At 47.3% G+C, this 15,494-nt stretch overlaps 1 protein-coding gene across 1 annotated transcript in view; it reads right to left on the bottom strand.

The window, feature by feature from the left end:
* The window catches only part of SLC24A3 (solute carrier family 24 member 3), a 502,870-nt gene that overhangs the window by 45,700 nt on the left and 441,676 nt on the right, over nucleotides 1–15,494 (bottom strand). The window contains exons 8-9 of the mRNA XM_032419689.1: nucleotides 11,745–11,770; nucleotides 4,485–4,538 (exon numbers count right to left, since the gene is read on the bottom strand). Coding sequence (XP_032275580.1) covers nucleotides 4,485–4,538; nucleotides 11,745–11,770 — 80 coding nt within the window. The remainder of the gene's footprint in view (nucleotides 1–4,484; nucleotides 4,539–11,744; nucleotides 11,771–15,494) is intronic.

Genomic DNA, 15,494 nt, shown 5'->3' with positions numbered 1-15,494 from the left:
CTAGAAAACTCTTGGGGAAAGTCAGCCAGGTAGAGTTTCCAGGGCTTTGAAAGCCATTGCTGCTTTTTGCACCACTCGAACACCTAAAGGCCTCGGTGGCTTATTGGCCATGGGATAACCCATTGAGGTGTTCCCCAGCTTGATCTCTGGCCTCCCAGAGGAACCGCAGCCAGTCATGGCAGCTCTAAATGGCCAGCTGGTAGGCCACTCAAGCTGCGTTTTCCCCCACAGGCTTCTCTTCCACATCCCCTTTACTGCTACAGACTCTCTGGAGTCTTCTTCACTGTAACCAATGCCTGTTCTTCAGTCAGAGCAGCTCTGGGTGGGTGGGCCATCATGGTACAGATGGAGGGACCTTCTGTGGTTGGACAGCCCCTTCCTGTACTCCCTGGGAGCTTACAGTTCATCCTCCATGGCATGAGGGAGAACAGAAAAGTAGTCAAAAGTGATGGTGGTTTCTGTGAGAAGGGAAGTGGGCAGGCCAGTCCTGGGGCAGTCTGGGGCACTCTCAGGCTTTATACCGAGAGGGAGAACGGAACCAGAACATCACTATTTTACAACCCTAAAGAAATAATGGAGCCAGATCTTGTGCATCGATGACTGCCAACATCACAGACAGAGAGACAAGAGACATTAATGTGCCTGTTGGTGGCAGAACTCACCACCACTTGGGACACAGTCTACCCTGAACTGGACTGATGGCTGGCATACAGGAAATATGGAGGTCAAAGGAACAGGCTGCACCACAGCACAGGATGTAATCAACAATTTCCAAACTGTAGGAAACTGTGTAGCTAATAATCCAACTTCATCAAAGAATAAATTGCAAGGAAAAAGAAAACCAGAGGGGGGATTCATAGATTAAAAGTTGGAGCAACCAATGATAATGAGTGGGATTTATTTGGATTCTGATTTTAAAAATCTCCCTCTCGGTATAAAGCCTGAGAGTGCCCCAGACTGCCCCAGGACTGGCCTGCCCACTTCCCTAAAAGAAAGCTGTAAAAGATGGCATTCATGAGATCGTTGAAAGTTTGAACACCGATTTGATATTTAATTATATTGAAGAAATAGCATTAATCTTGGGTGCGATAATCATGCGGTGGTTATGTGAAAGGTGAGTCCTTTTAGAGGCATATCCTGAGGTTTTTATAGATGAACTGGCATGCTGTCTGGGGCTTCACACCACATGGAGGGAAGGAAATGGATAGGGGTGTGGGCTTCTGGCTGTCAGGCTGATGATGAGCGTGGGGGGCTGTCATACCATTCTGCTGGCTTTTGTAAATATTCAAATCTTCTTAATGAAAAAGTCTCCCCACTTTCTAGACTGAAGAAGAATGTCTTGCCTTACTGATAGAGCTATGGGGGAGAGGCAGAATTTCTGTCATCTTAACTCAAAATCCATTTCCCCATAGAAATACCGACTTGCATGAAGCTTTGCCTTGAAAGTACAACTGTGCATTACACATTTAGTTGGATTTGGATAACAAGGTAATAACACTATGTCTAGTCTTATTATGAGACCTTTCTTGAAATCAGATACTGGTTAGTAACTTAACTATGCTGTCCCATTTCATGCTTACAAACAACCTTTGTGGTAGGAGGCGTTAGGAACCCTGTTTTTAAGAGAGGAAACAGATTCAAAATGGCAGAATAACTGGGCCCAAGGTCTTACTGCTGGCAAGTGGCAGACTGTGAGGTGTGACCAGGCAGGGCTGAACGTGCAACTCTTGATCTCAACCACTAGACTACACTGCCTAACCTGGGGACTAACTCCCAAAGAAGGGACCCAGACGTACAGAAATCAATCCTCACCAAGGCCAGGTAAGCCTCATGTTCCCTTAAGATTTCTATCTACTTGGCCAAACTGAAATTGCTTTTTGACCTTCAGACAGAATGTTTAAAGTCATCCACCCAGGAGGCAGCTGACAACTCTAATATATGCGGGTTTTAACTGCTGCTACTCAGTTTTATATTTTTAATTGAATGTTTTAAATTTTGTGCTTGCACCCTGAAGCTATTTTATTGTGAAGCATGCAATTTTATAAATCAGATTTTATAAAACCCCATGATTAAAGCCTCTGATTGTGGACAGGGATGGCTAAAGAGCAGAGATTTCAATTTAGAACTTAGGACCAGAATTTATGCAGAAAATTCTGTGAGCACAGTAGCTGCCATTCCCTGTTTTATTTGTATCCTGCTGGTTTGAACAGCTGGAAGGCTGGGAAAGTTGAGGCATCAGCAGAAACACACCTCATTAGCTTTCACATTGGGCATAGTTTGGGGGAGAGGAGAGAAATTATTCACTGTGTTATCTTAATATCCACATGCCCTGCCAGCAACTCATGGGCTTTATGATGGCTTGGTAGAGGGGTGCAGTGGTCACAAGATGCATACTAGCAAAATTCCTCAACCTTCCTTCCCTTTGGACCAACTCTGGTGTAAGCCCTCCTTATTCTGTGAAGCCCCCAGTGAATGCACTATGGGACATGCTGTCCTCTAAATTCAGATTCAAAACCGAAGACCAGTGTTGAGTATAGAGCACTCAGTCAATTCTTCTGGAATAATTGACCGATTCACCCTTTCAAAGGGGAAGAAAAGGACTCCTGACTTTTGGGGACCTCAAACTTAGGGCCTCAACATATTACAAAAAAAAAAAAAGGTGAAATAATCAAATTTAAAACACACTGAAAGAAGATGTATGTATTATTGAGACCTTCCTATAGTGGCACTGATTCCCTAATGGTTTTGCTATTTGAGAGAAGGAGAAGCAAGATGCCTTCAAAGACTTTTCCTTAAGAGTCTAGAAACTCTGGAAGGCCTTTGGGCCAACTCTGGTTTTCATGGGAGCCCATCAATTTGGTATTTTTAAATGGAAGGTGAGTAGTGGTAAAAGCACCTGATTTCTTCATCAGTTATCCCATGGTAACCCCACACCAGGATACTCTAGAAATACCCTCTTCCAGTAACAAGTCCACATTGACCACTGGACAGCTCCTGAGGTGAAGGCTGGATGCCATATTGAGTGGACTGGCCACAGACTGCTTACAGCCCACAGTGGACATCAGCTGAACCAGCCCTACCTTTACTGTTGGTGTAATGTTTGCCGATGGCCATGCTGATTTCTCAAAAAAGGTCTCTCGGACACTAGTGGCCAGAATTATTTTTTGTCATTAACAGCAAAGACAATTTGACATGTCAAATTCCAGACTGCTACCTGATGTGTTTAACTGGCAATTTCTGACTGTGTGGTACTTTCTTGCCCCCTGAGAAGGTAGTCACAAATGCTGGGGAAAGTACGGGTTAATTTGGAATGAAAGAAACAGCTCCCATGGGGTCCAGCCGCTGCAGCACAGAATGACTCTACATTATTTATGAGCTCCTCATCTCAATGGTACTTGGCAAAAAGATGAACCAGCAGGTTCACAGCCATGGTGCTTACTTTTTGCCTTAGAGTATGGGAAATACCAGCTAATAAAATTCTTGATACAAACAGTAAGCCTCCCAGACTCTAGGGGCGGGGGAAAGAACCTATGAAGCGGTGGTTTTCAAATATGTCCACAAATTCTTTGACACTCCTCCCTTCAAATGGTGAAGCAGATCCCTCGAGTGTGGGCTAGACTTACTTCTAATTAACAGAATATGGCAGAAGTGACAGCATGTGACTTGTGAGACCAGATTAGAAAAGGCACTGGGGGTCCTTCTTGCTCTCTCTCTTAACTCACTTGCTCCCGTGCTGTGGAGACACTCAACCAGCCCTAAGAAGAGGCCCACATGCTGAGGAACTGAGGGCTCCAGCCAACAGCCAGCATCTGCCCGCCAACAGCACAAGTGGGTCATTTTGCAGCCCCAGTTAAGTAGATGACAGCCACCCTGGCCAACCTCTTAACTACGATCTCAAGGAAGACCCCGAGCTAGAACTCTCTGGTTACGTGCTCCTGGATGCCTGACTCAGAAGCTGTAACGAGATAACACATGCTTGTAGTTTTAAGACACTACATTTCGGGCTCATTTGTTACACAATGGTAGGTGATGAATATGTTATGAATAATGCAAGTCTGCAGGTATGCGATCCATGGTTTTAGTCATCTCTTAATTAGCTCTGGTCCCATCTTTGTCACCCTATATAGAAGCATGACTTAGTGAATTTTACCTCCTTTACTGTTATGAAAGAGAGTGAAAATAGCCCAAAGCTTGGTTGCCAGGTATTAAAGAGGGTACAAGGGTTTGAGAGATTTCTCCAATTAAACACGTAAAGCTTTGATTCCGTTATCACATGAGGTTCCGAAGGGTCTTTGCTGTTGCTTCGAATCAGAACTTACAGTGCTGCACAGCAGGTTGCTGAGGGAACCCAGGAGTCTGTGATCGTCAGCACTGAAAGCCAGCCCACTACCTGCCCTGCCCCCATTCCTCTTTCCACATTATCCCATCATTCTCAATGTAGGAAAGAGTTTTGGGAAAGAAAACCGAGAAGACATTTTACTTACTTCATGATGACTATATAGATGAGATACATCAGGACGAGGACTAAAGACTCCCACCTGGGTAAAACCAAGAATGGCTAGTTACAGAAAGTCACCACAGGCAGATGTGCAACACACCAGTTGATCTCTAAACATCCATGCCACGTGAAGGGCAGCTACACCTGGCAAGCAGGGCGAGGACAAGGCACATGTGCAGACTGGTTACAAGTGTTTCCTGGTCTGTAGACACAGCTTTCAAGGGGCTTTATTTTCCTTTTCTACCTAAAAGGAAAATGCTCCTTCCCTTCCATTACTCACTCACCTAAAAGTTCTGTGAGAGCACAAGTCTACCATAATATTGCTGATTATAAGCCTGTATTTATGAATCCATCCACAGTTTAATCGTTCAGTAAAACTATTCAGATATATTTACAAAGGGCAAACTAGAGGAATTCACAGGGGTGACCCAGAGATTGCTGGATAGGAGGAGCAAGGCATAGAGAGAGAGGGAGGGGGAGGGGGGAGGGAGAGGAGGGAAGGAGGAGATTGAGAGAGGAAGGGAGGGGGAAGAGGGAGGGAGAGAGGGAGAGAGGGAGGGAGAGAGGGAGATAGGAAGGGAGAAAGAGAGGGAGAGGGAGGAAGATGGAGGAGGAGGGAGAAAGAAAAGGAGGGGGAGGAAAGAGAGCGAGGGGGAGGGAGGGAGAGAAGGAGGAGGTTTGGAGAGGAAGGGAGAGGAAGGGAGGGAGAGGAGGGAGGAAGAGGGAGGGAGGGAGAGAGGGGGGAGAGGGAGGGAGGGAGAGAGGGAGACAGGAAGGGAGAGAGAGAGAGAGAGAGGGAGGGAGAGAGAGAGGGAGACAGGAAGGGAGAAAGAGAGGGAGAGGGAGGGAGAAAGAGAGTGAGGGGGAGGGAGGGAGAGGGAGGGAAGGAGGGAGAAAGGACACCTGGGCAGAGAGGTGCCAGCAGGAAGGATAAGAATGGACAAGTGGAAAATGGTCAAGAGAAAGTAAAAAATAAACCCACCGGAATGTACGTTGAACTTCGGATAATTTGAATACTTCTATTTTATTCATTTTAGTAACTTCCAGTTTCAAAAACCAAGGAATTTAATTTTTAAGCTCCCCTTTTAGTTGTAGAATTGAGGGAGTAATTCTGGTTTTGAGAAAAGGTTACTGGAGGATGGTCTATGAAGAAATTCTAGGTTATGCCTTCCCTTCCTGTTTTCTTCTCAAGTTCTGTGTCTAAAAATTGACCCTTGGGGAAATATGTGGTCAAATTTAAAAAGGCCGCACACAGGGGTTTTGTTGCAGCGGTGTTTATAACCTCGAAGTGCTGGAAAGCAGTGAGAGTTGTAGGAGGGGAGGCTGGGTCCACCTGTCACGGAAAGTCAGTCCCGCACATCGGTTCAGAATCACTATGCAAACTGTGTGTGTGTGTGTATCTGGTATAAAAGTGCTCTTGCTGCTACTAACAGAAGTCAGGGGCTCCAAATCTCTCCACTCTCCACCACATTTCTTGGCTCCTCTCTCAGCAAACCTTCTCAAAGCATCGCGCGCACTGCCCCGCAACACCTCCCACTCACTTGGCAAATTCCTTGAGTCTAACATCCACAGCCATCCATCCTCTGACACACCGGTCCAGGGCACCAGCCACCTCCATGTGCTTGCGCCCAGGGATGGTTCTCAGCCACCCTGTTCAACTTCCCTGCAGCACCTGAAGGCTGACCACCTGTCCTCCTGCATGTAACATGCTCTTCCCCCGACTTCTGAGAGGCCGCATGGCTGCTTTTCCTCCTGTCATCCCCCTACCTTCTCCTTCCTTCTGCCTCCTCCATTTCCTCAGGTGAAACTCCAAATATGGGACCCTCTTCTCTTTTTACCTAGATGACGTCATCTCATCATCCTGCTGTAAACACCAGCCGACACCTCCACCCCGCACTTCTTCCCAGCGCAGGGGCTTATACCCATGGTCAACATGGTTTCTCCACGTGGCGTCTAAACGCACGTTGGAGCGGAATCTGGAATTCCTACTTCCCGGCTTCATGCTCCCCGGGCTTTCCCACCTCAGTCAACTGTACCACTCCCTGCCCGGTCAAGCTCCAAATCTGGAAATCAGTCAGGAGCACTCCTTGACCCTCGCCTCACATCCCTCAGAACCCCACGTCCAAAATATTTCCTGAATTTTTGGCTTCTGTCCTCCGCACTGCTACCCGCCAGGCCACCTGAACGGCAGCTCTGAACTGGTGTCTGCGAGGCTACTTGATCATGTCATTCTTCTGTTTCAAGCTCTCCAGCTGCTTCCCAACATACTTGAGAAGAAAAAACAAAAGGTGCCCTTTCTCTGTAAAACCCAGTTCTTTCGCTTCGTCCAATTGTCTGTGCCCCCTCTGTGTTTCACCACACTGGCCTCCCTTTGTTTGCACATGCCAGAAGCTCTTTCCTTCTCCACAGGGCCTTTGCACTCACTATTCCTCCTGCCAAGAATACTCTTCCTTTCACTCCCTGGCTGGCCCCTTTTATCCTGCAAATGCCCGTGGAAATGTCACCTCCTCCAAGATGTCTTCCCTGCCTACTCCTTCACTTTCTATCACATGACCTTGTGTATGTTGTTTAAACCGCTGACCTGTCTGTGCTTCCCTTGTTTATTTATTTATTCATTGCTTACTAATGCCTGTTTCAGGCAGTCACTTGACAGCACTCTTCATACTTGACCCCCACCTCAGCTATCCCATTTCTCATTTTCCAGAGACTTAGAACAGATCCCCTGACAGCTGATTCGCCTTCCCTCCCTGGGGGCCCACTATTCTCCTCTCCCCACAGCACAGAGCAGCCCTCAGCTCATCTGCACAGGGTGAGACTTCCTTTAAAATCCATTTTCAGGGGCGCCTGGGTGGCTCAGTTGGTTCAGTGACTGCCTTTGGCTCAGGTCATGATCCCGGAGTTTGGGATCAAGTCCCACAACAGGCTCCTTGCTCAGCGGGAAGCCTGCTTCCCCCTCTGACCCTCTCCCCTCTCATGCTGTTTCTCACTCTCTCTTTCTTGCTCTCTCTCAAATAAATAAATAAAATCTTTAAAAGAAATCCATTTTCAGTTGCAAAACACCTCTTGAACATGGTCCTTATTGAAACCAGTGTATGTGTGGCATAAAATTAATTGGGAAAAATGAGGCTTATTCAGTGTTCATTTTGAAGGCAGAGATACTTGAGATCCAAAGGGATGCCATGTAACTTGGATGCATTTTAATAGACTCAGGAAGGGGTCACCAGGAAACAGACCCACAACATGAAATATTTCAGCTACGCTGAGTGAAGTCCAGCACTTTGTAAACAGGTAGATGGATACTCTCTAATTCCTTTAGGCCTTTTTGTTTTTTCTCCTCAAAACAAGCCCTTCCATTGCAATGTTCAAGTAAAGTTCTCTTTTGTTAGATTTCAGGGATGCCCGTGAGATGGGTGTTCTCTGCTTCTGCTGACATTTCAGGTTTGCTTGGTGGGCGCCCAGACAGGGCTCACCCCGTGGGTGCTCCAGAGGAAATACACGAGGCTCTGTGAGGCCTTGATACTAGCCAGCTGCAGTCCTCTCTGCTTTAGGGCCTGAGTGTTTGATCCAGTCCTGGCTCAATGCTCTTCAGAGTCCCAGGGATACCCCCCGCCCCCGCCCTCCCCATGCCATGAGTGTCTCCAAATGACCCCGTGATTACATGTCTACTGTCTGCCTCCTCTCTAGTCCCAGAGAACCCAAGGTGAGGGCCGAGTTTGGTTCTGTGTTCTGTTTCTGGTTCTGGAACAGCGCCTCGCATTCAGGAGGTGTTTAGGAAACAGGGGTAGAACTGGACAGATTCCACATGCAGACCTCTAAAGTCACACAGCTCTTGTCCCCCTTCTCCCCCCCCCCCCCCCAGGGACACTTCTCCACCTGCCTCTCCTGACCACAGCTCATCCACTGTCCTCCAAGGACCTGGTCTTGTGGCATGATCTGGGTTTGTTCTTTCCCTTCCCGCAAACTTCCATTTGGAACCACCTTCAACTGGCCCCTGGTTCTCCTGCCAAAGATCGTTCTTTCCTGTATTGGGAAGCTTATTCCCTGTTCCTCCCCATTCTCACCCAAAGGGCATGGCTCTGCTTTCCTAACTGTGGTCCAGAACATTCAGTGCTGGTTCCAAGTGCCACACAGGTAAATATTCTCCAGGTCACGTCCCCAGGCTCTCTTTTCTCTCCCAAAGTTACAGCTTGAGGTTCAAAGAAGAAACAAGAACATCAACCTGGATCCTTTTGTTTTCTTGTCAGGCCTTCAGACTCACTGAAGACATAGTCCAAATTCCTTCCGGCGATATTGTGGGCCTTGCTGAGCTGTCATTATGGATTCAGGTTGAACATCCTTCATACTTGGTGGATCTCTGATGCTTTCTATTTTAAATGTCTTTAGGGGTAGTTATCTAACTGAAAAGCACCAAACTTATATTCACCTGCCTTTTGTTTGCTAATAGAAGCCTACGAGGTTGAGACAGCAAATGAGGACTGCTGGATCTGAAGGAGGGTGGGTCCATCTCCAGGATAAATAATGATCGGTCTAGAGTTGTAATTCTATCCCACCTGGCCACAGTGGGAACCAAAGAGATATAAGGTGGAAAGGTGTTCTTCCTGTTTCCTCCTTCTTGCCTTCAATCCAAACTTGATGCCTGGGACTGCAGCAGCCCTCCTGGGACCACGAGGGAGAGGCCAAGAGAAATGCGGAGCCATCGTACACCAACAGCTGGGGTACTTGTTATGTAAGAAAAATAAACCACTGTTTCTTTAACCCACTGGAGCTGGTTTTCTGCTGTAAAAGCCTTTTGCCTGCCCTTCCCTGGCTGCTTGAGATCTGCTGCAGAATGCTGATTCAGGAGTGGTAAAGGCATCTGAGCTGTGGATGATGGGGAAGTCTTGCCCCTGTGTATTGTACTCAACAAGGCTCCTTTAGTCCTACAGAGTACTCTCGTTTCAAAAGATACACAAGTGAAATTAGTCTGCGTTTGAGGATTTGGGATGAATTGGTTACCGCCCTTGAAATCGCTAAGACATGATGGAATGTTCTACAACAAGGAATGGAATTCACTGTTAAAGGTATTTGTGAAGTATTGCTGTGTTTTAATTGCACAGGTTGAAGAATCTGGTGTTAAAGGGAGAAATCAGAGAAGTCAGCTCCTAGACACACCCTTTCAGCAAAACAAATGCTTGTGGTTGGCAGGGTACGAAAAATACCCAGTATTTTCGGTGGACAGTGAAAAATACCTTAAAGTTCAATATATTTTGCATTTAAATGAGGAGCTGAGATCCCTGGAAGTCCCAGAGCAGTTATGGGCCAGTGGCGCAGACTTTAATCTCTCAGCCTCACTCAAGTGAAGAATGTCTCCTCCGTCAGCGCATCCACATAATAACAATAATTACGTAACAGGCCAGCAGTCTGGGAACGATGTCCTGGTGCCATGAAGCCTCCCCCTTGTTCTTCCCTGCAGCTACTCCTGTGCACGAGTTAGGATTCTAACCCAGCTCAGGCTGGAACGAAACATACTTGGGAATCTGCAACTCATTCATTCATGGCCTTCCTGTCTCCTTCTCCATGTGGGAGCCTCAGTGCTCAGGCTGAGGGCCCAAGGACCTCAGACCCTGAGCCCTTCAGCGCAGGCCCAGGGTTCTAACCCAGAACCCAGGGTTCTAACCTCGTAACATCCACAGGAGATTTGGCCTTTGGAATGCAAAGGGAACAGTCTCTCCCTTTCTTGATCCACACCATCTGAAAGATCCTAAAAGACATTCTGAGGACTGAAATAGGCCTGCTTTCATCAGCAAAGCCAGGGAGGTAGAGAAAAGAGAGAGCTCTCTCTAAGAAAAACCAACAGTAAACCACCATAGCTATCCTCTTTCTTAAGGTTTTCTGTGTAAAAACAGCAGAAAAATTTCTGAGCTTGACTGCAATCATAACTTGTCTTTATGGCAGTGTTGTGAGCTAAGAGCAGCAACACTGAACAACACGTAAGCATCTACTGTTTGCTAAGGCAGAGCGGTGGTTGTGCTAAGTGTGCCATCATTTGGAGTGAGAATAGTTTTGTAAGTTTTCTTGTGCTGCACTTCATCCTCAAGGACATGGAGGGAAGATGTCACCACTCTGCTTGGCGACCTTGTCCAGGCAGATCCCATGAAGAGGTTCTCCCTGACCTCTGACCTGAGGTGCTCCCAGACATCTTAATCCTTTTTAGCCTGCTGGTCCAGGCTTCTCAAAGAAGACCTTCATGTTTTTTAATGGGTTGATATAAAGATGATGCATCTTAAAGCAAGTTCTCCTAGTGGCCTCCTCCTTGCCCCTCCTGGACAGAGGAGAGAGAGCTGGCAAAACTACACTTTAATACCTTGGCATGGTGAATCACATTTACCATCAATGGGGCAAGTTCCTCTACCATGCCCAAATTCTGAAAATCAGAGATCCTAAGACAAAGAGATGTCACTCCCACAAAGGGCTAGTGTGCATTTTGACAAAGGCTCACTCTTAGCTTTAAATAATACCACGAAAGTTGGTCTACTTACCTAGCTACACTGCCACACTATCCCTAAGATGCTATTTCATATTTCTCTATATCTACAGATCAAATATTTGAGAAAAACGAAGCAAGAATGCACAACACACCCAATTTCTATTTCTATTCCAAAGATATCTGACTTGCTCAAAACCCACCTGAGAAATGGGGATTTGGATAGTTGACCCAAATGCAAATGTTCCCATAGACGTAACCTGGCTAAAGTTTTGTATCTATCAAAAAAAAAAAAAAAAAAGTCACTGATTTTTCAGAGATCTAAGATCGTCTTGAATGTCAGGCAGAACTTTAATGGGTCAAGGATAACGGAAGTGCCTCCATCTCTGGTTCCCGAGACATACATGGTATTCGGAATATGCCAACGCGGTCTGGATACGACTTGTAAAGACCAGTCAAATCCTAACCAGGGCCCAGCAAATGACTGGCTGCAGGAGGCCAGCTGAGTCAGGCCAGCTAAGTTTGTCACTAACCTGGGTGACAAAGACAGTGGGATATTAGCCTCCCAAATGGAAGGCCACCACCCCAGCCCAGGGGAAAAGGTCTCTGCTCTGTGAAAGCTAATCTAATGTCTTTGTTGAGGTCCACAGAGGGGTCCCAAGAGGTGCTGGTTGTTCCAAGCGGCCCGACATTCCCCTTTCTTTCTAAACCCTGACTGGTCTTCCATGTATTCGGCTCCGCAACACAGCCAGGGGAAACTGGGAGGGAAAAAGAGGCACTTACCAGGAAACTTGTTCGTCATAAATGAACTGTAAAAAAAAATAAAAAGGACAGACGATTAGACACGCGCACGCACGCTCGCACGCGCACGCAAAATCCGCGCGCACACGCACACACTTTAGACTGCACGTTGTCCCCCACGTAGCCTGCTTTGCGGGGATCCGGCTGCGGCTGGCCTGCAACCAGAAGAATCTGCAGATAAACTTCCCTCTGTGCTGGTTCTGTTTCTGGCTAATGTTAGTGGAAGGAGGTGCTGTCGGCAGGCTGGGGCGGCACGCTGCGGAGGGGAGAAGCACAGGGTCATCCCTTCCTTTCTGCAACTTCTGTCCAACGGTGCAGGGGCAGAGAAGCACGACCACCCCTCTGTGCAGAGCACCATGCGCTGTTGAATTTTAGATCTGGAAGGGGATAGGGGAGCCTGGCGGGTGCTTCCAAACATCAGCCACTTGGGGGCCACCTGTAAGACGTCTGCACGTCTCTGGGCATTCTACAACACCTTCAAGCTTTTAGGCAAGCCCTCGGATTTCTATGTACTCAATATTTTTCTTTCGGTTGACTTGTTTCCTTAAAAGAATCGACTTTCAAAGAAAACTCTGCATCACAACCAGAATCAGACTCCACTCCGCTTGCCGCCCTTGTGCAGAGGGTGGGAAGTCAATGCAGTGACGACAGTGACTGCACACCCCAGCGGGGCCCCGCAGGCTGCCCATGCCCTGGGCCACGGGCCTGCTCTTTTGTTCAAGGAGATTCGCAAGGGTCAGAGGCGGCTGGAAAGAGGGACCAGTGCCAAACTGAGATCCGCCCCCCCCTTAAGCCAGAGCCCAAATCCCTTCTCACTTTGGGGGTTAAAGTGGTGTCATCCCGGCCCTTTGATTTATATGGGGAAATGGAGCCACAGAGAACACGAGGAGTTTTCCTGAGGGTGCTCATTTAGCTGCAGAGCTGGTTCTAGAACTCAGGCCTGGCTCTTAAGTCTTCTTTCCATGACACATTTCCGTGCCTCGACGGCACGCTGTTGAAAACAAGTGGAAGCTGAGGGTTGCTTCATAGCTCGCTCTTTCCACCTTCACGGGATACGACTGCTCTGGGTACAACCAGCTTTTAGCGCTTTTCTTTCGGGGCCCATGGCCCTCTGGAGACTCCAAGGCAAAAACCTCTGGGTGCAAGGGGTCATTATGGCATGGAGATTGTAAACTCAACCAAAGACGTGGGCATCGCTTCAGTCCCTGGAGATGATAATAAGCAGCAGCTGTGAGACATGCAGAGAAAACTGCACAGCTGAGCAGGTGTGGCTCTGAAGGCACCAGAGAGGACCTCTCTCCAATTATCCCAAAGCCGCAAAGAGAAGATGAGAAGAAAGGGGACCCACTTATTTATAGCTCACAGTTCCTGACAAGACATTGAAGAAGGGCGCCTGGGTGGCTCAGTTGGTTAAGCGACTGCCTTCGGCTCAAGTCATGATCCTGGAGTCCCGGGATCGAGTCCCACATCGGGCTCCCTGCTTAGCGGGGAGTCTGCTTCTCCCTCTGACCCTCTCATGCTCTCTCTGTCTCATTCTCTCTCTCAAATAAATAAAATGTTTAAAAAAAAAAAAAAAAAAAAAGACATTGAAGAAGACGTTGGCTTCAGCAGCTTTGTGACTCTTGTTATCAGATTCAACAGGTTGGCATTTGGATGAAAATGTCAAATCAGAATGGGAAGAGAATTAAATAAAGGAAGCCATCCCGCGATCCAGGTTGGATGGTATGCAGTCCACCCCTGGAAGGCATTCACGGATCCTTTTATACCACCCCCAGCTTAAAAAAAAAAATCGTCAAGAAATCAGGGAAAAGAACAAATGATTTAAGTTGGAAAACGTTTCTATTAATTGAAGTTTATTTAGTATCAGTCTTGAGCATCGTGCTGGAGCAATCAATTCATGGCCACTTAAGAGAGCACGAGATACTGGTAAAGACTTTATTAAAGCGCCAATTTAATTTTCGTCTACCAGGGAAGGCAGGTGATACCCTATAATATAAAAGCAGCTTTCAGGAAGCCCTTATTCTATGCCATCTGAGTGACAGGTGGGGGCACAGATCAATGGGTCTTTAGCGATTATTTCAGTGATCATATCAACGGGGAAAAATCAGTATAGGCTGAACTGTGCAAAGGATCCCAAAATGAGAATGGAATTTACAGAGGACACAATAAATCAGGGAATAGTGGGGTCTGGACTAGATACACAATTAAGGACAGAACATCATGAGTCTGAAGCTTAGGTAGAGGCGGTGGCCAGGGAAGTCAGGGGTGGGAATGGTGTTGAGGGAGGCAGACAAGGAGAACTGCCCATGGTCTCCCTACAAATCTTAACAAATGAAGATGATCTGGAAGCCTCCATATAACTGACGCAGGGGCACCCCCTCACTGATCACTCAGAGTCAGAAGCCCTCAGCTGCCTGGTGGCTAATGAGCAAACACCGCCTGGAATTTATCTGACTTCTTCTAGAGGATTGGGAGGAAGAATGAGAGGACTCAAAAAAAGAACAGTAAAATAGAGAAAAGGAACTAGAAGTCAGGCCTTTAGGAAAATCTACATGGAAAGAGGATTGTTGGTGGTGGGAAAGGAGGGGGATGGTGAGTTATGAATGCGTCTGGGCCTTGCTGGTGGCACCTGGATGAGGCCGAGCCACTGATCATCCCCCACTCAGAAGACTGAAAATGAGGAAATTGACACTGCTCACAGGATGTTCCTTCTAGTTCCTGGACCACCCTGACGGAATGCTGGAATCACTCGGTCTGAAAAGTCCTAAAATGACAAGGACAGGCGACTTTCTCACTTGATGTTGCTGATGGTTTCAGGGAATGGATCTGTTACTTTGCTAACAGATATTTTATTTTATTCCATTTTATAGACAAATGTTGCATATCCTTCTTTATTTCCATGTTCTATCTGTGGGTAAAAGAAGACGAGACAACTGTCCCACACCTTACAGCGGCCTTAATAGGGTAGAAAACCCCCTGAAATCATTTATATAGGTACTTGTTAGAAACAAGAAATTGGGCCCCCACTTCCACCTGGTCACCACTAGGTGGTGCTCACGTCCTACCCTCTGCTTGTCCACTCTGCCAAGGCAGTGAGGGGGATTGGAAGGAAGTCAGATCAAGTCCATTTCAAGGCTCCATTAAACTTCCTGGAAAGAGGGTAAACACCTCAAGACAGAAGGCTTCCTAACGGAGTCTTCAGCCAACGTTCTGGAGGCAGGACATGTTCTGAGTTGGGGACAGGCAGGTCCCTCAACTCATGCCACCACTCAAACCCCAGGACATGCTGCAATTGAGGGACCTGCTGTGTGGCCTTTGGAACTGACTCGCCCTTATCCCAGTTGGGTTTCTGAAAACAAGTCTTGCTTGCGAAAGTAGCTCTTTGGCTTTGCTGGTTGTGTTTGGTGCTGCCCCCCGTGACCACATTCGGATGGTGCTAACTGGTATCTGGGCTCCAGATTTGCTGCACACAGCTGGTCAGGGGACCTGATCTCTGACCCCAATATGGTTCATCCAAAGCTACCTCTGGCTTCGCCCTTAAGCTTTCCACGTGTTCCACAGACAAGCTAAATGTGAACATGCAGGAGCGAATTTGAAAACAACAACAACAACAAACCACTCTTTTCCTTCAGGCCTCAGAGAAACAGTTGGGTACCATGGAAACCAGCTTTCAGCCCTGGTGTCTCCTCTAGAATTCTTCTAAGAGAGACAGGCTTACATCAGGCAGGTGAA

This window comes from Phoca vitulina, unplaced genomic scaffold (genome assembly GCF_004348235.1).
Source record: "Phoca vitulina isolate PV1807 unplaced genomic scaffold, GSC_HSeal_1.0 scaffold22, whole genome shotgun sequence".
NCBI classification, from domain to species: Eukaryota; Metazoa; Chordata; class Mammalia; order Carnivora; family Phocidae; genus Phoca; species Phoca vitulina.
This window is presented reverse-complemented; position numbering and strand designations above follow the sequence as displayed.